This window comes from Arvicola amphibius, chromosome 14 (genome assembly GCF_903992535.2).
Source record: "Arvicola amphibius chromosome 14, mArvAmp1.2, whole genome shotgun sequence".
Taxonomy (NCBI): domain Eukaryota; kingdom Metazoa; phylum Chordata; class Mammalia; order Rodentia; family Cricetidae; genus Arvicola; species Arvicola amphibius.
The window spans coordinates 1,286,720-1,309,811 of NC_052060.1; the positions used below are offsets into that span (position 1 = coordinate 1,286,720).

General features: G+C 42.9%; 1 protein-coding gene across 1 annotated transcript; it reads left to right on the forward strand.

The window, feature by feature from the left end:
- The first annotated feature begins 11,468 nt into the window (after positions 1-11,468).
- On the forward strand, positions 11,469-11,747 carry LOC119801500 (protein Hikeshi-like). Its single transcript, XM_038312135.1, has one exon. The coding sequence runs from the start codon at positions 11,469-11,471 to the stop codon at positions 11,745-11,747; it is 279 nt and encodes a 92-aa protein (XP_038168063.1).
- The last annotated feature ends 11,345 nt before the right edge of the window (positions 11,748-23,092 follow it).

Consider the following 23,092-nt stretch of genomic DNA (forward strand, 5'->3'; position numbering starts at 1 on the left):
ATCCTCCTTCCTCTGCCTTCCAAGTGCTGAAATTAAAGACTCACACCACCATGGTGCAACCGAAGTCTTATTTAACCCTTTGATAGAGCAGACAGAGTCTCCCCCTCTGCTGTACTTACACTCTTTATAATACAGGTAACTCCTTTCTTCAAGCTCAACTGCCATTGTCATATTTTCCTGTCCTGGGATATTCAGCAGTAACACATTACGATAGGAGGCAGGGATGTAGGCAGTCACCACCGTTTCCGTATTGTGTAACATTCAACTGAAGTCATGATTCCTAGGTGTAGGGTACAAGGTCTGAGCCCACTTCCAGGTAAAATCCCTGAGCACTAAATCCCACCAATCCCTGAGCTCCCCCTAAACTCAGGACTTGAAATCTCACCAATCTCCACCCTGGGAAACTCCTCCCCCCAAAACCCTAATATCAGCCTGTCTCTGAAGCAGCTGTCCCTCTTATAACAGCACTGACCCTAACAGGGCCAGTTTGCTAAGACCATCCTATGTTGACTCAGTCTGGCTTCAACCAGACCCTCAGGAGATACGTCGTCCAGTCTGATAGACAATCAGGGTCCTACCCAGTCACAAGCAGGAGCTGTTCTTGCTATTTTCAGTCAAACAGACCCCTGACACCGCAACCACAGTTGCCGACCAGATGTCATGAGCCAATCATAAAACGATTCCTGTACCAGTAAGGGTTTATACCCAATCACTTCAAAGTACTCTTAACCACAGCTGGAATCTCCTAATCCCACTTACAAGGAGGCTGTGAGCTTCTCCAGGGTCGCCAGAGTCAGATGATTGACCCCTGCATGCTGGAATGTTTTACTAAACATCCTTGCTGATTGCATGAGTGACTGGTAGTCTTTTACGGGACTTCTTGTGGACCCTAACATCTCCTTCCCAGTTCCCTGCTGCTTCTCCCAGGAGCAGAGGTGGCCATCTTGTGTCTTTCCCAATAAATCTCTTGTGTGAGGTTTGCTGTACGATGTCATTTTGTGGTATTCCTTGCCTTCCAGCTGCCAGGACGACTTTCCTTTCAGAGCAGTTAACACTTGCATCAGGGAAACCTTCCCCCTCAGAGCTGAAACACTTCCATCTGAGAAGCCCTCCCTTCAGAGCTACAGTGTGTAAATGGGGTTGAGGCTTATCTTTTGTTCCAGCTTTACAGTCCCAAATAATCACATAAAGGCTTATTAATTACAGAATGTTTGGCCCATAGTTCAGGTTTATTGCTAACTAGCTTAGAAAAAGGGTGGTTTACTCCTGAACTTTCTGCTGACTCATTGGGTACCTGAAAAGTCTCTGCAATTAGTCCTTCAGGAACTGCATTGTGGGTAATAAAAATGTACTGTCCTCCTTTCCTTATGCTGCCTAGATCATTTTAAATGCAATCCTGTTCTCCAAGTCGCTCAGCTGCTGGCGTCCAGTTGGCATAAGTGATAAATCTTTGTCAGTTATTTTACATTCTTGGTTTTTGTTGATACCAGAATAGTATTTTTTTAATGCCGTAGCTATTTGATTTCTAGACTTAAATTCTTTGGAACCCCCTCTGAGGACTCTGTTGTGTTCACTTTCCTGCTATAATGAAACATCTTTCAAGGAAGCTCCTTAAGAGAGAAAGTAAATAACTCAAAATAGCTTCAAGATTTCCCCCAAAACTGAATAGATTCAATAGGCCCCTCCCTCACAAGAATAAACAATAAAGACTGTTCAGAATCATCCATTCCTAGACACATGACAAAGAAGCCTGAGACCAGCCAAGCTTCCTGAAAGAAGCAGAAACCAGCCAGCTACCCAGTAAAGGTTTAGGTCAAATGAACCACCTGGAAAAGATACCCTGCAACTTGTTGAGCTGCTGCAGGCTCTTGGGATGCCCTAAGTTCCCAGATTTTATGAGCTGTCACCCATGCTGGGGCCGGCTTTGGTGATACAACTGTCTTTGAGTCATTTCTGCTCTGGCAAGTAACCTCCAAAAAACTTTTTGGTTTATCAAGTTCAACTTTGGTGGTATCCATACTCTGGTCTGTTGTGGGCTCCCCATCTGGGGCAAGTAGACTGTGTTTGCCATGTCTCCCCAGGAAAAGACTGTCACAAAACAGACTCCTGCCGGGCAGTGGTGGCACACGCCTTTAATCCCAGCACTTGGAAGGCAGAGGCAGGTGGATCTCTGTGAGTTCGAGGCCAGGACAGGCTCCAAAGCTACAGGGAAACTCTGTCTCAAAAAAATCTAAAAACAGACTCCTATAGATTAACTGTAAACATCAAAGGACCCAGGTATTGATCTCATGGTCCTGACTGAGACTAGATCTGCTAAGAAGAGAATTAAAGGCCAGGATAAAGAGTTGAACCAGCAGGCAGGTATGTACCAGTCAGGTGAAGGCTCGAGTAGTTTCTCCTGTCCATAGTACCATCATGTGTCAGCTCAGAGGACAGTAACTGCAGAGTTAAGGCTAGTTGCTCCTCTGTTGTTGGAGACATTTAGGATGTGGGTACAGACATCAAGACCCTGTCCTGTGAGCTGTAGGGTTACTTCTCTCTTCCTACTGAGGAGGAGGTTCTGATGGCTACTGCCAGGAGCAGGAGCTGCAGACTGGCCAGTTTTGCTTCCCAATCAACCTTATCCTGTAGCACAAATAGCATGCAATTTATTCCATTGGAGCCTATGTTGCACCCAAGGGAAAAGGGTGTTGTCTGAGCCTGGGGACATCCTAACACAAGGGCATGCACTATAAATGTAACCCATTTTACACACATTCAGGTTTCCATGGTTTTTCTACCAGCACGCTCACTAAAAGGAAAAGCAAAGTGAACTCTGCCCATGTGAGACTGTCTGGAAGCTCATCTGCAGCAATAACTACAGATGAGGTGGAATATGAAAACTGACTTGCCATGGTGGGGAGAGCCTAAGGAAGTCAATGAGGTGGAGCTTGTGAGTGGGCTTACTAGTTTGTTGCACGAGTTCTAATTGGTCATAATACTAAAAACCCAGAGCCAGATATCAGAGTAAATGCTGAAAGATCAGAGAGACTAATGAGCAAGCCACAGCCAACTCTTACTTTGCTAAGTAACTCCTCAGCCGAAAGAGGCCTTAGCCTTATATTCCTCTCTCCACCCAGCCAAGTCTCTTCCTGTCTGTCTGTACAGACCTCCAAACCTCTATGGTTAACTAGTGGCTAGTTCTGCCCTCTGATCTTCATGCAAGCTCTCTTTGTTAGAGCACAAAATATCACCACATATGTGAGACTCAGAGAATCACCACCTGATTGCCTTAAAGGACCCACCAAACCTCTCTCTCTGTCTCTCTCTCTTCTTCCTTTTTTTTCCTTTTGGAACAGGGTTTCTCTGTGTAGCTCAGCTTTTGACTATACTTGGGCACAAATCCCAGCTTGGAATGGACATGTTATTACCCCTTGTTTACAACCTGTAAAATCTCCCTGCTTTCATTTGGCGGTATGGCTTCTCTGGTCTTGATCTCTGAGACCAGAGAACCTGCCTGGGAGTTGCTTTGCTCAATATATCTGTTGCTATACCTTTTCCATTTGGCTTGATCTGGCAAAGAAACTTATGATGTAGTGGGGTGAGGGCTATAAAACCTGTTAGTGGCCATGTGTCTCTTCACAGTAGAAACTGTAAGGCGAAAGCCAAAGGATGCAATGGTGGCAGAATCCAGTTTGCTTTCCACCACAGCTCTCAATAATTAGAAGAGCCCTCATAGGCCCATATGTTTGAACCCTTGAGTTCCTGGTTGGTAAAGCATTTGGGAAGTGTTAGGAATTTTTCCTAATGCGAGCTCTCCGCTGAAGCAAAAATCCCAATCAAGCCAAATCACAACAAGCCAAATTAAAATATATCCAGGTTTAATGGGATTCTGCACTCTCGGGTGGCCCGGAGGGGGAACCGGGAGGCTGCCAATGCGACCACCAATGGGAGAGGAAAGAGACCACTGTGTTTTACCTTTGGGAGCTCACTTAAATACCCTGTGGAGGGGTCCTGACCCCCAGGACCTGGCATGCTGGGATTTGGAGTCCAGACTAATACAACTCTCAGGCCTGGGGGCTGGGATGGATGCGAGGGGCCTGGGGCTATGCTCCCAACTTAACAGGAAGGATAAGGAGCTGTGTCATTGGGAGTGGGGGTTTGAGGTTCCCAGAGTGGTCTCTCTGCCTCCCACTTATGGTTTAAGATGTGAGCTCAGCTGTTCTGCCACCATGCCTCTGCTCCACCATCATGGCCTCTAACCCTTTGGAATTGTAAGCCCAAGTAAATGCTTGATTTTATAAGTGCCTGGGCACTCATAAAGCAATAGAAAAGTAACCAAGCCAGGCAGTGGTGGTGCATGCCATTAGTCCCAGCACTTGGGAGGCAGAGGCAGGGGGTCTCTGAGTTCAAGGCCAGCTTGGTCTACAAAGTGAGTTCTGAACATCCAGGACTACACAAAAAAACCCTGTCTTGAAAAATGGAAAAAGAAAAAAGAAAAGAAAAGTAACTAATACAAAAACTAATACAGAGGTTGATACATGGAATGGGATATTACTGTAATAGACCCGACTATGTGAATTTTGAGAAATTTGAAAGACTTTTGAGATTTTGGGCTGGAAAACCAGTTAAGTGCTGTATCTGAGTTTAGAGGGCCATTCTCTCTGGAGCTTGGAAAACCAAGCTGAGGTTTCAGAGAGAACAGTATCAGCAACTGCTCTATTTCTGTGATAATTGCCAGAGAATGTGGCTGCTTTCTGCCTCCACCCTAAGAACGTGCTTGAGGCTAAATTAAAAAGTAGAGATTTCTTTGATGGAGATTTCAAAGCAGCCTGAACTGACTATTACAGTGTCACTGGTGACCACTCTCATGCAGGTCCACAATAGAAGAGACAAAGTGGGGCAAGAAGAAACACAAATTGTAAAGTTCGGAGAGCAGAGTACCAGGTAATTTAGTGCTGGCGCGAAGGGCTGTGATGAAAGAGATAAGGGATTAAGCCAGGTACTGATCTGCCTTGAAATGAAAGGGAACACTCCATCAGCCAAGCTTCCAGCTTCTGAAAGGAAAGGCCTGAGCAATTTTCTGCTGTGGAATATTTATTTACATTGTAAAGATGTGTTTTTGCCAAGGTTGATTGATTTAATGAAGAACTGAATGGCCAGTAGCTAAGCTGGAGATATGGGCAGAGAAAGAGGAAGAGGAATCTAGGCATGCAGGAGACACCAGGAGACGCAGAACAAGTACAGAATGAAAGAAAGTTAAAGAACCATGTGGTAGGATATAGATCAAAAAAATATGCATTAATTTAATGTAGGGCCCATATTGTACAGGCCCACCTTTCTACACTGTATGGCGGTCAGAATTTCAGACCATAGTTTGCACCTGCCATACAGGAGGTGATCACCTAGCCTTTCCAGACGAACTGACCCCATCCTAAACAAAGGTCAGGATATGCTAATGTTGCTCTGCTCCTCCTTTGTAATTGGGGAGGTGGCCTGGGAAAGAGGTTAACTCGGTCTACCAGGCGGAGCAGGCAGAGCAGGAAACAGACAGGAAGATGAAATGGACACAGGCGTGGACGTGACCTCACCACTCTCCCAGCCACCTAGGAGACAGAACGCGAATGAATTCCCCTCAAAGTTTACGTTTTGGTACAAAAGCTGTTTAGAGAATAAACACGGGTGATTTAGAGAATAAACACGGGTGATTTTTAGAATGTGAATTCAGGATTTCATGTGGGATCCCTGAAAACTCCCTCCCGATAAAGCCATGTAAGTTGTGCCTCAATTATTCCCATGCCTCCCCTATGGTTCAATAAATAATTTAGGTCCGGGCTGGCTCCAACCCCGACAATTTAAGATATAAGAGCTAATTAGGAACAAGACTAAGCTATAGGCTGAGCTTTCTAATTAAAATAAGTCTCCACATCATTATCTGAGAATTGGTTGGCAGGACAGAAAGAGACTCATTACAATTTTCTACTCCTAAGAATCAACAAATGAGAACAGGTGGAGAAGTGACTCAAAGGGGCTAGCTCCTAACCCATCTCAGGAGCCAAGCTCAATGGGGCTAGCATCATCTAACCCAGCTGGGAAGCCAAGCTCAATGGAGCTAGCATCATCTAACCCAGCTGGGGAGCCAAGCTCCAGGGGCTAGCATCTAACCCAACTGGGAAGCCAAGCTCAATCGGGCTAGCATCATCTAACCCAGCTGGGGAGCCAAGCTCCAGGGGCTAGCATCATCTAACCCAGCTGGGGAGCCAAGCTCCAGGGGCTAGCATCTAACCCAGCTGGGGAGCCAAGCTTGAAAGTGTCCTCCACACGGTTCTTACTCTGGAGTCATGAAAGATACACTAGTTAAAAAAAAAAAAATACAGCCGGGCGGTGGTGGCGCACGCCTTTAATCCCAGCACTCGGGAGGCAGAGGCAGGCGGATCTCTGAGTTCGAGGCCAGCCTGGTCTACAAGAGCTAGTTCCAGGACAGGCTCTAGAAACTACAGGGAAACCCTGTCTCGAAAAACCAAAAAAAAAAAAAAAAAAAAAAAATACATAGTCAATGGAAATCTTCCTCTCTTGTTAAGGAGATGTGCTGAGGCAGGACATGTGGCAGGAGAGGCCTGGCATGGTGACCCCGGGTCTGGCATGGTGACCCCGGGTGGCCATTGCAGGAATCAATAGTGAAGCTGAGATTGTATTGGAGACTCTGAGGTGTTGGAGATGTCAGAGCCATGGATATCTGTCAAGGAGAGTGAGAGAACTAATGTTATAAGTTTAAATTACTATGCTTAAGAAATCTATAAAACAAAAATGCCTTTAACCTGTACGCCTCACATGCCCAAGGACAAATAACTTCACAGAACGCTGGGGGCTGTCATTCCTGTAAGACTTGTGTAAGTAAGGCTGGCTGCCCCACTTGCACAGGATGCATGCCATACACATAGGCAGGCATGTTGACAGGGAGTGCGTCAGGATGTGTGCTTGCCCCCACTAAGCCTCTCTGAGCACCTGACTAATGTACTCTGTAGTAGTCCTGAAGAGTTCCACCGTAGCCTGGAATGGAAGATAACAAAGGTTCATTTATTTGCGGATAAACTCACAGTAAGGGCAGCAAACTGCAGTCCTCTGTGTGCACTGGGAACTGGAACCGAATCCAGCAGCAAAGAGGCCACGCATGCTTTTCATCTGCACTTATAGTACCTGAGACCATGCCCAAGCAGGCCGGTATTTTAAAGATCATTGGCTGAAGGAATTTTCACAACACCTCCCCCTTTTGTCTAAATAAGAGAGTTCTAAGCCTAATATAAAACTATATACAATAAGAAAAAATATCAAGTATTGTACAGGGAAAAAAGACAAAAACATACATAAAAATTAGAATTATGGGGCTGGAGAGATGGCTCAGCGGTTAAGAGCAGTGCCTGCTCTTACAAAGGTCCTGAGTTCAATTCCCAGCAACTGCATGGTGGCTCACAACCATCTGTAATGAGATCTGGTGCCCTCTTCTGGCCTGCAGGCATACATGCAGACAGAATACTGAGAATATTGTATACATAATAAATAAATCTTTTTAAAAAATTAGAATTACAACCAGCATGAACAACATCAAATAAGAAATATATGCTAAATGTTTCGATAGTTATCCTATCCTAAGGAGTCTAAGTCTTATATTAAAAATAGCTTGGCTAAGTCATGAGAGGAAAGTAACTATGACGATCTAGCCTTCAACCCCATCAAAGACTGAGAAGGGAAATAATATTACTTGAATAAACAGGAAGTGCAATCAGGCAACTCCCAAAAGGTGCAATAAATGACAGAGACAACCGGCTGCCTGCGCAGTCACCCAGTCATTTGCAGCACTGGGGCTGCCAACTTTGGCTGAGGCCGAGAGTAACTGACAGACCATTTTCAGAGGTAGGAATTTTGAAAATCTGTCTTACCCTGGCTTGGATGGTTGGGAAGGCTTCTTGCTTGTATCCTGCTTATCCAGTCTGGACACTGTGCATTTTGTCAGTGGTCAAGGCATGGGCAGTTCCTTGCCCAAAGCTTAGTTTTGCCAAGAAGAAAAGAAGCTCCAAGTGGAGTGTCTTCAGTGCTCAGCATTCTCGGGAATAGGTGGTGCTGCCAGGAGCAATCGTGTCTCATGTCAACAGAACCCTAAGTATTTAAATACTATATCATACAGTTCTTTGAAGTGTCCAAAGATTATCTATCTATGTGGAAAACAATCTCTATGCATCTAAAGAACCTGACTAGTCTAACTATGGCAAACATGGATGACTATTGATCTGGAATTCTTAAAGACTAAGGCTTCTTATTAAAAAAATTAAACAATTTAAACAACTGTGCAGCAAATAAGGACAATGACCTCAAAATATAAACAATCTGTATGTGTATGTATCTTGATCAGAGGTAGAAATGTATATTGTAATATGATAAATATATCCTAAAATTGCATCAATATATAAAATATCTTAAGCAGAGGTAGGAACATACATGCATGCAATATGCACAAATATTGTAAACAGAAGTAGGAGCATATTCAATATAAGAAATATAATTTGAATTTGTATCAATATAGAGGAATCTATAGCAATGTAAATTGTCTATAAATAATATTTCACAAATAATAATCTACCTATTATCCCATCCATTCCCTTTCTTTTTTTTCAAAAGAGATCCCTCAGCCTACCTCATTTCCACCCCCAACCCTATACCACTTATAACCAACCCCTATATAGATGTCCCTAACCCTGAGGAAAAACTTTGTTGGGAGAGGGGACGTTACCTTCTACAATTTCTTCCAGCTGTCATGGGGGTAATGATATTTCTATGGGATTCTGTAAAAACTAAAATAATTGTTAAATTTCAAGATTATTGTCTGGCACAATTGCAGATAGTCTCTGAGTAGTCGGTAGGGTTTTTCTGAAGTTCTTATTTGAAGTTCTGGCCAGAATGTTGTAAGAAGGTGCACCATCTCAGCTTGTCAAGTTGGAATCATTTTGAGCAGTTTGTAACCCAAAACCAATTTTAAGTGGTGCTATCAGCATAATGGCATATCAACCAGGTGGAATCATTGTTGTGGGGCCCCATCTTCTTTCTGGAGACTTCAAAGTTAGCTGCAGGAAAATTTATTGTTCATTGTGGAAAGCTTAAACATTATTCGTATAGACATATATTCAATGAAAAATACCATAGAGACAAAAATAGGTTTGGGGAGAAGTAAAACTTTGTGAACACATAGTTTTTATAATAGCACTCCCTAGATTTTATCTTCCTTCTGCCCCACACCAGGTGGCTCCTGATATGAGACAGAAACTCGGAGTTTTTCTTTTAACAACATGCTTGGATTTAGAGAAGGACAGCCACCATCCAACTCCAAAGCCAGCTGTGGTTTTTAATAACTGATGACTACCATTATATGTCTGTCAATAAGACCTTACTCTGCAGAGGATATTGCTACCATAAGTCAGACTTCTCTTTATTTGGTGATTCTTTCTGGATAGCTATCTTTTCTTCTTTAAGCATCTAGATGTCCAAGGTCTCTTGACTTATTGAAGATGAGTATTTTTCTGTAAAGACAAGAACAGAACCCTGCCTTAACCATTATGAGGTTTCCTTACAACCTATGGACCTCTGTGGATGAGCTATCATTTCTCTTTATCAGGGGTTTCTCCTTTCCAAACAGAATCTTCATTAATGTTTATGGTATCCATAACTTTTCTTCTCCTGTGGAAACAAGAGTGAAACCCCTTCCCCACTGTAGCACATCTCCTAAGGTTTCCATTGTGAGGTCAACACAACCTTGAAATAAACCGGCTGATTTAATTCTATTATCCAATGTCTCTCTGCAGCCGTTGTTTCTTTCTCATTAGCATTAAGAAAATTTAAGGTTAATAAAGCACTATGCAATCTAGCACTGGGGGTATTTTTCATCCCTTTCTATTTGTTTAACATATCCTTTATAGTTCAATTTGATCTTTCTATAACTGCTTGACCTGTAGGATTGTGTGGTATACCTATAACATGGTTTATATTATAATAATCAAAAAACAATTTCATTTTCTTAGAGATTATGCTGAACCATTATCTGTCTTTATTTGTGCAGGTATACCCATGATGGCCATAACTTCTAGTACATGTGTGATTATCAAATCAGCCTTTTCTAAACTCAAAGCAGTTGCCCACTATTCATGAAAACCTGAATAGGTATTAATGGTGTGGTGTGCATATTTTAATTTTCCAAATTCTACAAAGTGGAACATATCCATCTGCCAGATTTTATTCCTTTGAGTATTCTTTGGATTGCTTCCTGCAGTGGTGTTTGGTTATATAAAGAGTAAGTAGGGCATCTCCTTATAATCTCCTTGGCTTGTTGCCATGTAATAGAAAAGTCCTTTTTAAAAACTTTGCTATTGACATGATGTCTTTTATGAAGTTCTGAGGTCTTCAGCACATTTCCAATCAATAATGTATCAATTTCTGCATTACCTTGTGCTAGAGGACCTGGCATACCCGTATGGGATTGGATACAGGACAAAGCCTATTCCTGATTATATCTTGAACCTGAAAGAATAATGAAGTCAATTCTGTATGATCTGGTATAAATTCAGTGGTTTCAATATGCAAAACAACTCTTTCTGCATATTGAGAATCAGTAACTACGTTGAGAGGTTCTTTAAAATCCCTAAGTACCATGAGAATAGCATATAATTCTGACTTTTAGATGGAATCATGAGGACTTTGCCCCATCTTACTCAAATTTCTGATTTGTAACCTGCCTTTCCTAATTTATTTGCATCAGTATAGAATATAGGGGCTCTAGTTATTTGTGTGTCCCATACAATGCAAGAAAGGATCCAGCAAGTTCTCTTTATAAGCTGAATTCTCTCGCTTTTGGGGTAGTTGTTAATCGCTCCCAAAAAATTACTACAAGGGGCTGGAGAGATGGCTCAGTGGTTAAGAGCATTGCCTGCTCTTCCAAAGGTCCTGAGTTCAATTCCCAGCAACCACATGGTGGCTCACAACCATCTGAAATGAGATCTGATGCCCTCTTCTGGTCTGCAGGCATACACACAGACAGAATATTGTATACATAATAAATAAATAAATATTTTTGAAAATTACTACAAGCTCTTTGCCAGGGTTTATTTTCTTACCATAATTTTTTTAATTTCATCAGTAGGTACTATAATCTCTGCTGGGTCTATACCTGCTAGTTGACAAAGTCTCAAGTCTCAATTTACCTTTTATAATTAATTCAGAGACTTTTTCCACATAAGTTTTTAATTTTTTACTCAGCTTATGTGGTAAAAAGATCCATTCTAGAAAATTCTGGAAGGTTCTTGAATTCAATTAGGACAGTGGCAGTGGAATTCCTGGTCTCCTGCCTGAGGTGCCCGCTGGCCAAGCAGAGACGTCTTGGGCGCTGCCATGTTTGGCTGCCTGGTGGCCGGGAGGCTGGCGAAGGAAGCCAGCACCCATTTGGAGCCATGAATATTGTGCGGACCCCATCTGTGGCTCAGACTGGCATTTCGGAGGAGGTGTTGGACAGTCTGGCTCAGCAGACTCCTGTGGGCAGTGCTGCTGTGTCCTCGTCTGACTCCTTCACACAGTTTGCACAGATGTTGGACAACTTCTACAATTGTGCTTCATCATTTTCTCTCTCTCAGGCCCAGATGACACTAAATCCATCTGAAATGTTCATCCCAGCAAATGTGAAATGGTATGAAAGCTTTCAGAGACAACTGGCACCGAACCCTCTCTTTTGAAAAACATAATTTGAATAAAATAATTTGTCCTGTCATTTAAAAGCATGAAGTCAAAGGGGTCATGAAGCCTACCTTTCAAAACTGCTCAGTGACTATGAAACTTACCCCAAACCCCTATAAACATTAGAAACACTGAACGAGGGAAATGTTCATTATTGATTACCTTTCCCTTAGAAGTGTGAAATACTTTTTGAAGCAAACATTTTGTATCGACTGTTATTTATTTCTTAAAATAAAACCTACTCACAGTAGTAGTATTGAAAAATATCCATTCTAAAATAATATCTTCCCTCTGCATTAAATTTCTTGTAGGGGACTACGGATGGTAATATGACCAGAATGCAGTTAAGATTCAGATCCATACGATCCACATGTGCCTCCTGTAATTTTTCTTCAGTCAAAGTCAATTATTTCTCAGTTTCAGCTGATAATTCCCTGCAACTATTTAAGTCTTTGTCACCATCTAAGGTTTTGTTTAAATAAATTATTTCATCAGGTTTTATCCTAGAAGTGGGCCATAGACTGGAAATGTCTCTTAGCAATCTTTGGAAGTCATTAAGAGTCTGCAACTGGTCTCTCCTGATATGTGCTTTTTGTGTTCTAATTTTCTGTAAACCTATTTTATAACCTAGGAAATTGACAGAATCTCCTCTTTGTATTTTTTCATGAGCAATTTATAATTCCCAACAAGGTAAAACTTTCTTTACTTCTTCAAGCATTCTTTCTAGTGTATCTAAATTTGAATCAGATAGCAAAATGTCATTTTTATAATGGTAAACTTATAGAATCAGGAAATTCTTACATATTATTACCAATGACTGACTTACCAAATATTAACACAGGGTGGGGCTACTGAGCACTCCCTTTGGGAGGATCCTCCATTGATATCTTTCAGTAGGCTGAGACTTATTTTAAGAAGGCACTGTGAAGGCATATTTTTCTCTGTCTTTTTCTTGCAAAGATAAGTGAAGAAACAATCTTTTTAAATCAATAACTATGAGTCCATCCTTCAGGCAATAGGGAAGGCAAAGGAATTCCAGATTTTAGAAGGCCCATAGGTTGAAGTACCTTGTTGACAGCTCTTAGATCTGTTACCATTCTCCATTTTCCAGATTTTGTTTTAACAACAAATACAGGAGAATTCAACAAGTGCTGGTAGATTCTTCAATATGTTCAGCATCTAGTCGCTCCTATACCAGCTGTTCTAAAGCTTTCAGTTTCTCTATTGTTAAAGGCCATTGTTTAACCCATACAGGTTTCTTAGTTATTCATTTTAAAAGTAGGGCCATTGGTACCTCTGAAGGTTTTCTAGTTGTTCTGTGTACAGCCTGACTGGTCAGTGTCTGTTTTTTATAGTACCTTATAATATTCTTCCTAGAAACACGAGTTTCTCGGACTGCAGGAATGTTAATCTGGGTATTCCATTTTTGTAACAGGTCATGACCCCATAGATTCACTGCTACATTAGCCACATATGGCCTTAGCCTTCCTCTCTGTCCTTCTATCCCTATGCATTCAACCAATCTCACGCTTTGTTTTACTTGAGATAGGGTTCCAATTCCTATTAATTGAACGCCTGCCTCTTGAAGAGGTCAATTCAGATGCCAAGATTCTGGAGTAATAATAGTCTCATCTGCACCTGTGTCTAATAATCCTTCCATTATAATGTTATTTATTTGCACTCTCAGCTTTGGTCTTTGTTCATTTATAGAAGTTGGCAAAATATATGTCTCCTATTTTCTATTGAAATTTTTTATTTATTATATATACAATATTCTGTCTGTGTGTATGCCTGCAGGCCAGAAGAGGGCACCAGATCTCTTACAGATGGTTGTGAGCCACCATATGGTTGCTGGGAATTAAACTCAGGACCTTTGGAAGAGCAGGCAATGCTCTTAATCTCTGAGCCATCTCTCCAGCCCCTTTATTGGAATTTTTGATTCATTCTTCATGATTATTCTATCAGCCAGAGCAGTATGGTTTTTGTTTGTTTGTTTGTTTGTTTGTTTGTTTTGGTTTTTCGAGACAGGGTTTCCCTGTAGTTTCTAGAGCCTGTCCTGGAACTAGCTCTTGTAGACCAGGCTGGCCTTGAACTCAGAGATCCGCCTGCCTCTGCCTCCCGAGTGCTGGGATTAAAGGCGTGCACCACCACCACCCGGCAGCAGTATGGTTTTTTACAAGCAGAACACTCCAGGGCTCAACTCCAGCAATCATTATACCTGGGAGACTTGCTTACCGACGCGCTGCCCCGCGTGTCGAGTTCTGAATCCTCCTACAGGCCCCTCGCCTGGTGACCAAAAGATGCCCCGGCGTTCCAGCGTTCCGGGGTTCTGGCACCAGTTGCGGTGAACCCCCCTGCCCAGCAGGGAAGAACGACCACCGAGTCGAGGATTCTTCTCAAATCACGCTTTATTGGAGCCTCTTGGTTAAAGGGAAAGCTGGAAGCGAGGGGCCCCGTGGACGAAGCAGAGGCTGCTTATATAGGGGGAATGGACACGGGTCGTGCCTGCGGGAGGTTCTGTCTAGAGCCTTGCCTAATATGGAGTTGTTTACTCGGCGCTGCAGGGGCTCAGCGCCATCTTGTGATGGTGGCCGGCAAATCGGCTCCCTGCAATTTGGTATTTTGATGTCTCTTCATTCCTTTGGAAATTGCTTCTCCTACCCAACCTTCAGTATTATAGTCAAATGACTCAACATTGGCTGTGTGCAGAATCCATTCATCCATTGGTGTTGATCTGACCTTTAAAGGCCCAAGTATCTTTTCACATTCTAAATTGGCATTTTCAAAGCCAGAGATTCAATAAGTACTCATCTAGCTTCTGGATCTGTTATCCCTAGTTGTACAACTTTAGTTAATCTTTGTAAAAAGTCACTAAAGGGTTCTCTTTGGCCTTGTATGACCTTAGTATATTATTCAATTCTTCTTCCTAGTTCTTGAATCTTGTCCCAAGCATTCAAGGCTGCTGTATGACATAGGGACAAGATGTGTTCATTGTATATAGCTTGACTATCTGGGTCAGCATAATGGTCCTCACCAAGAATTTGATCATGAGAGGCCCCAAATCCTCTGGCTCTACCTTGATGTTCCAGGTTTTAGCCTCCTTTTTCCAATATCATTTCCACTGTAACTGTGGCCCATCTTCTAGCACCACTGAGACTAATTGAAGTCAATGATGTGGAGTAAACTCTATTTTTTCTTAAGATTTATTTATGTATTTATTATGTATACAGTGTTCTGTCTGTATGTGTGCCTACAGACAAGAAGAGGGCACTAGATCTCATTATAGATGGTTGTGAGCCACCATGTAGTTGCTGGGAATTGAACTCAGGACCTCTAGAAGAATAGTCAGTGCTCTTAACCTTTGAGCCACCTCTCCAGCCCATAACCTTATTTCTTTTTTTTTTAGATTTTATTTATTTTTATGTATACATTGTTCTGACTCCATGTATGCCTGCAGGCCCAAAGAGGGCACCAGATCTCATTGCAGATGGTTGTGAGCACATGTGGTTGCTGGGAATTGAACTCAGGACCTCTGGAAGAGCAGTCAGTACTCTTAACCTCTGAGCCACCTCTCCAGCCCATAACCTTATTTCTTGAAGTCCATGTCTTTACTAACTCCCTAACATATGGTGAATGCATGTCAGAGATACTACTGCTTGCTTAATGTCTTTTAGATCTTTCATACATATAGGCTCCCATTTACATTATGCATATTCTTTTGGGTATTATTTCCTGGCTTTTCAAAGGTAGTAACAGGATAAGTAGCCAAAACTCTTGGTAAGTCATCTCTGACTCTGAGAGGTACTGGTGATGTTAGATCCCTTGTCTGTACCTCCTCTCCTTGCTTATCAGTTCTGACAAGTTCCGCAGTCAATTCAAATCTTTTTATCACTGTCTTGTGAAGCCTGAATCTCTTGACCTGTGAATATACCTAATAATTTCATCAAATCAATTAATTTCATGTTCTCATTCTGCACATGTAATTCCAAGATTTTCAATCTTTCCATTAATGATATCTTCTCATCCCTAGAGATTATTTGGATGGTGTATAGATTGCCTTCCTGGGGGGATGTTCTATCTGCTAGCTTCTCATAACTTTTTAACAGACTTTTTTTTGGTTTTTTGAGACAGGGTTTCTCTGTAGCTTTGGAGCCTGTCCTGGGACTAGCTCTTGTAGACCAGGCTGGCCTTGAACTCACAGAGATCCACCTACCTCTGCCTCCTCTGGGATTAAAGGTGTGCGCCACCACCGCCCGGCCAACATATTTTGATTGTCAATTTCAACAGTATGAATCCTTTCAGCTAACTTCTCATTACCAGTCTGTAAAGACTGTATCATTTCTAAAAGTTTCTCATTCTTGACTCTGTTAGCAAACCATTTCTTTAAGAATATAATATGAATAACAAAACTAATAGCCACCATGGCCACAAAAATATATGTACCAGGTAGGTCATATAGCTCTTGAAGAAATCGATCCATATTAGAAAGAAAAAGGTTGTTAAATTCCTGGATGGTGCTGGGCAGTGGTGGCACATGCCTTTAATCCTAGCACTCGGGAGGCAGAGGCAGGCGGATCTCTGTGAGTTCCAGGCCTATAAGAACTAGTTCCAGGATAGTCTCCAAAGCAACACAGCAAAACCCTGTCTTGAAAAACCAAAAAAAAAGGGGGGGGGGAGGCTGGAGAGATGGCTCAGCAGTTAAGAGCACTGACTGTTCTTTCAGAGGACCTGAGTTCAATTCCCAGCAACCACATGGTGGCTCACAACCATCTGTAATGAGATCTGGCGCCCTCTTCTGGCCTGCAGGCATACATGGAGGCAGGCAGACTGTTGTATACATAATAAATAAATAAATAAATTTAAAAAAAAAGAAAAACCAAAAAAAATCCTGATGGTAATATTATCTGAAATTATCTTGGGGTTGGGTTACAATTTTCAAATTTATTTATTTATTAATCAAATTAACTTACCTACGTTATAATTTTCAGAAAATTGTTGTAGGTGTAATAATTTTGATTGGCCAGCAGGTGTCACAGTTGCGGCTGTAAGGCAGGTACTTGAATTACCTGAGACTTGGCAGAATTACTAACAAATTTAGCAGCATACCCGCATAGGGAAGGTCAAGAAACTCAGAACTTGCAGGCAGTTGCAAGCCGCAAGGTTACTGGCCAAAGCTTGGGCCAGAGAAGTCACAAGTAGGGCTGTGAGTTAAACCGAGTCATGTGGGCACGGGCCAACATAGTGGTGGGGACGGGGGTGGGAGGGGCTAGAGCGACTGCTAAATTGCACAATGGGCCAACTGAGCCAAGCCATTCGCAGATGTGCCAGAGGGGTAGCTCAGCTGCGTGGAGTGGGAGGAGGCCGCAGCAGGTCTGCCCAGACCCGGGCAATGGCGTGGGCTCAGGCCACATGGGTGCCAATTTGTACCGAAGAGTTCCACCATAGCCTAGGATGGAGTATGACAAAGGTTTATTTATTTGGAGATAAACTCAGTAAGGGTAGTGAGCCATAGTCCTTTGCGTGTGCTGGGAACTAGAAACAAATCCAGCAGAAAAGAGGCCAAGCAGGCTTTTTGTCTGCACTTATAGTACCTGAGACCACGCCCAAAGAGGGTCGGTATCAAAAAGGCTATTGGCTGAAGGAGTGTGCCCAGAACAGTAATCTGTGACCATTCTCTAGGAATCTCAGTTATGTCCTGGCAAGTATTTAATAAAGCTTGCCTCAAATTAGGCTCAAAAACTATGTCTTACTCTTAGCTGGTGAAATATACAGAGAACTGGATACAGGAGCAGAAGCAGCCTGCAGCTAGGGCTACCACTGCTGTAATAAAACACCCACGAAAGGCAAGCTGGGAAGAAAAGGATTTATTTGGCTTACACTTCTCCACCACTGTTATTACAGGAGGAAGTCAGGACGGGCAGGAGCCTGGAGGCAGCGGAGGGAGCTGCCTTTTGGCTTGCTGTCACAGGACGGGAACCTGGACCACAATGGTCTGAGTCCTCCCCATCAGTCACTGATGAAGAAAATGTCCTACAGACTTGTCAATTTTATGGAGGCATTTTCTCAGTTGAGGTTCCCTCCTTTCCAATATTCTACCCTGGCATAAAACTAGTTAGCACACAGGCCCCGAGAAGTGTGCTGCAGCTCCAAAAAACTGGAAGGTTGTAGCCATTTAAGCCCATTGGTATCAGGCATGGAGCTCCTGGATTTAGAGTTTTCCCTTTTGGGTTTCAGTCTTTGGTCCAATCCCTCCCTTTGGAATAGTAATGAATATTCTGTGCTCTTGTATGTTAGACTGTTAGAAGTATGTGATTTGCTTTTTGATTTTACAGGGGGTTACAGTTAAGAGATTGCCTTGAGTCTCAGAAAAGATTTTGAACTTTGGGCTTTTAAACCAGTGTTGAGAATCTGAAAGACTATGGGAATTTTTGTTTTGTTTTGTTTTTCAAGACAAGGTTTCTCTGTGTAGCCCTGGCTGACCTTGAACTCACTGAGATCTGCCTCCCAAGTGCTGGGATTAAAGGTGTTTACTACCACCACACAGTTGACTATAGGGATTTTTGAAGTTGAACTAAATTCATTTTTTCTTAAGATTTATTTTATGTATATGAGTGCCCTATTTGCATGTTTGCCTTTATAGCAAAGAAGACATCAGATCAGGCTATAGATGGTTTTGAACCACCATGTGGTTGCTGGGAATTGAACTTAGGACCTCTAGAAGAACAGCCAGTGCTCTTAACCACTGAGCCACCTCTCCAGCCCCCGGACTAAATTCAATTCGTTATGATATGGTTACAGGCCTATGGGGCCAGGGAGTGGAATGTGGTGGTTTGTTCTTTGTCGTTGTTGTCATTTGTTTCTTTGAGACAGAGTTTCTCTCTGTAACAGCCCTGGCTGAACTGGAACTCACTTTATAGACCAGGCTGTCCTCGAACTCACAGAGATCTACTTGTCTCTGCAAACGTGGTGGTTTGGATAAGAATGGCCTCTATAGGTTCATATGTTTGAATACTTTGTCCCTAGGTTGTGGAAACATTTGGGAAGGATGGGAGGTGTGGCCTTGTTGGATGGGTTTTAAGGTCACACATGCTCGTGCTGTCCCCAGTTAGCTCTCTGTCTTCTGCTTGTGGTTTGAGATTTGAGCTCAGTTGTTCCTGCCACAATGCCTTCACTCTGCCATCATGACCTCTGACCCTCTGGAACCACAATCCCAATTAAACACGTTTTTATAAGTTGCCTTGGCTATTTGTGTCATTTTTGTTTTGTTTTTATATGTGATTTATGCAATATATTTTGATTGTTTCTTTCAACCTCTTTTCCCTTTGGTCCCCTCTTCCCTTTTGCTAGCACAGTTTTGTCCCGTGGCCTTTTTGACTTTGAGTTCACCTGGGCAGGGGTGGGTATGAGGCATTTCCTTGACTGTTAATTGATAGAAGATGGCCCAGCCCACTGTGGGCAATGCTATCCCTGGGCAGGTCCCAGGCTGTGTAAGAAAGGAAGCTGAGTAAGCCAGCGTTCCTCCATGGCCTCTGCTTCCATTCCTACCTTGGTGATATACTAATCCGTAAGTCAAATAAACCTTTTCCTCCTCCAACTTGCTTCTTGTTTATAGTTTACTGCAACAGAAAGCAAACTAGAATAATGAATGTCTATTGTATGCATGAGCACCAAGTGGGTGTAGTAACTATGCAGGCCAGAAGAGGGCGTAAGATCCTCTGGAATTGAAGTCACAGACTTTGTGAGAAGCCATGTTGGTGCCAGGGAAACAAATCCAGGTCCTCTGTGAGAGCATCCAGTGCTCTTAACCTCTGAGCCATCTCTCCAGCCCCCCTCCTCAGATTTTTTAAAACAATTTTCTTAAACCAGCTATTGACCAATTTGTTTGTTTGCTTCTTTGCTTTTGGAAAGAGGATTCTCTGTGTTATAGGGCTGTCCTGAAACTCACTTTTTAGACCAGGCTGGCCTCAAACACTCAGAGATCCACCTGTCTCTGCCTCTCAAGTGCTGGCATGCCCCACCAACACCCTTTTTAAGGGTGGGAGATTTAATTTGTCACAATTACATAAAATACATCTCAGAGGAAATAAATATGAATCAAAAAGGAATATGGATTGATCACCTGAAATTCGGTATTGCTTTAGCTGGCTGGCTTATGGCTCCTGACCCTGCAAACGAGGACCCACAGTTGCCTTGGAAACAGCAGCATCATTGCCTTTCAATTCCAGTCCCTGCGGCTGGTTAGACCAAGACCCAAAATCTTACTGGGAATTGGAGTAACTGACATGTTCCTCCAGTTCAGGAGGAACATATTTGGCAGGGACTGATTCTTAACAGGCAAGGAACATGCCTGTGGGGAAGGAACCATACTGACCCAAGATTTTGTCAGAGGCCCTCATGAAAGGACAAAGGGAAACAAAGGGAACGTTAGTTCTGTGTCTTTGTCCAGGAACTGACTTGGCAAGGCTGATCTGACCCTGAAGCTAGTGCCTTGTAGAGTCAAGGTTGTGGCTGCTGGGGACCTGAATCTTTCCCCTAGATAGTTGTGTCTGATGTATCCCGTGTTCTCTTTGCCAACATCGTCTGACTCAGCTCTCTGCTGACCTTGGCTTTCCGCCCCCTGCAAATAGTATATGTGATGCTGTACTTCCTAATAACCCTGCTCGGCACGGTCACCAGAGGCGGAAGAGCTCCTGATCCCGGCACGGTCACCAGCCACGGAAGAGCTCCTGGTCCCGGCTATTGCTTTTGCCTTATTTCTCATCTTTTCTAGTTTGCATCCCCAATCCTTCTACTTCAATATCTCATCATTCAAATCCCTTACTCCTGCTGGTTTGGGGTATTTGCCTTAACTTTATATTTTTAAGACTGTAAAGGGATGGTTGTTTTTGGATATGGCATTAATTCTTTTTCCTATAAGAATCTGGAGCCGGGCGGCGGTGGCGCACGCCTTTAATCCCAGCACTCGGGAGGCAGAGGCAGGCGGATCTCTGTGAGTTCGAGACCAGCCTGGTCTACAAGAGTTAGTTCCAGGACAGGCTCTAAAGCTACAGAGAAACCCTGTCTCGAAAAACCAAAAAAAAAAAAAAAAAAAAAAAAAAAGAATCTGGAGTTGAGCCAGGAATGATGACACACATCTTTTATCACAGAACTTAGAAGGCAGCGGCAGTCAGATCTCTGTGATTTTGAGGCCAGTCTAGTCTACATAGCAAGTTCCAGTCCAGCCAGAGCTACATAGAGAGAAACTCTGTCTCAAAAACAAAACAAAAACAAAAAGCCGGGAGGTAGTGGCCCATACCTTTAAAACCAACACTTAGGAGGCAGAAGCAAATGGATCTCTGTGAGTTCAAGGTCACCCTGGTCTACAGAGTGAGTTCCAGGACAGGCTCCAAAGCTACACAGAGAACCCTATTAGAAACCAAAACCAAATCAAAACAAAACAAAAACAAAAGCAAAAGAATAAATGAATCTGGACTAGAGGCTGAAAAGATTGCTCTCTGGTTAAGAACACTTGCTGCGTGGGCTGGAGAGATGGCTCAACAGTTAAGAGCACTGGCTGCTCTTCCAGAGGTCCTGAGTTCAATTCCCAGTACCCACATGGTGGCTCACACCTGCCTGTAGCTTAAGCTCCCTGGAAGCTGACACCTTTACACCAATGCACATGAAGTAAAGTTAAAATAAATTATATATATAAAAGAAGAACACTTGCTGCTTTTCCTAGGGCCTAGGAATCAGTTCTCAACACACACTGGGTAGCTCACAAATATCTGTAACTTCAGCTCCAGGGAATCTGGTTTGCACACCTGGCCTCCTTGCACACCTAGCCTCCTTGCACACCTGCCCTGACATGTATAAGTATGTATACGTTTGTGCATAAAAAATTTTTAAAAATCTTAAAAATAATTATCTGAGAGTGATAAGGAAGAAATCCAATGAGTCATTTACTCTGGTCACAATGTGTTAGAGGCACAGGACCAAACTGGTACATTATATATATTAAAAAAAAAACTCCCTCAAAATCAGAAAACTGTACTGGAGAGATGGCTCAGAGGTTAAGTGTAGTGAGGAGCTGCGGGCAGGCCTGCTTTTCATCTCGCCTGGATCCCACACGGCTAGCTTTACACCCGAAATAACAACACACAAATTGTATTCTTTTAAACACTGCTTGGCCCATTAGCTCTAGCCTCTTACTGGCTAATTCTCATAATCTTGCTTTAACCCATATTTAGTAATCTATGTAGTACCACGAGGTGGTGGCTTACCGGGAAAGAGTCAGCATGTCTGACCTGGCGGCTGGCTCCATGGCGTGTGACTCAGAGAGGAGAGGCATGGCGTCAGACTAACTTCCTTTCTTCTCAGCATTCTGTTCTGTCTGCTCCACCTATCTAAATCCTGCCCTATCAAAAAGCCAAGGCAGTTTCTTTATTAACCAATGAGAGTCCTCCATCAGTTAAGAGCACTGGCTGCTCTTCCAGAGGACCTGAGTTCAATTCCCAGCAACCACATGATGGCTCACAACCATCTATAATGAGATCTTGTGCCCTCTTCTGGTGTGTAGGGATACATGCAGGCAGAACACTGTACACATAATAAATATATAAATCTTAAAGTAAAATCAGAAAGCCCACTGTGGAGGTCTGGTATTACCTCCTTAGTCTGATATAAGAAATGTATTGAGGGGATAGATAGAAACAGAGGCAGGTGGATCTCTGAGTTCCAGGCCAGCCTAGAGTGAGCCAGGATTACACAGATACTAGAAACTAGATAAAAATAAAATTTTGTTATGGAAAAAAACTTAATGTTTAAGAAATAGAAAGAATACACTGAGCAGTGGTGTCACATATCTTTAATCCCAGCACTTGGCGGGGCAGAGGCGGGTGAATCTCTATAAGTTTGGGGTCAGCCTGATCTACAAAATGAGTTCTGGAACAGCCAGAGCTGTTACACAGAGAAACAAAATGAAGTGAAAGAGATGCAGGCGGAGTCTCTGTGTCCTGGTGGTCACTCCAATATAACCGCACAGACTCACTATTGTTGTGAATGATCGGTCACTAGCAGGCGGAGTCTCTGTGTCCTGGCGGTCACTCCAATATAACCGCACAGACTCATTATTGTTGTGAATGATCAGTCACTAGCAGGCGGAGTCTCTGTGTCCTGGCGGTCACTCCAATATAACCGCAGAGACTCATTATTGTTGTGAATGATCGGTCACTAGCTTAGGCTTGTTTTTAGGTAGCTCTTAGAATTTAAATTAACCCATTCCTATTATCCGTGTGCTGCCCCAGGCTTGTTTACCTCAGCTATGAACCTCCCATTTTGCTCTAGACTCCTCAGACTCTGCCCTTCT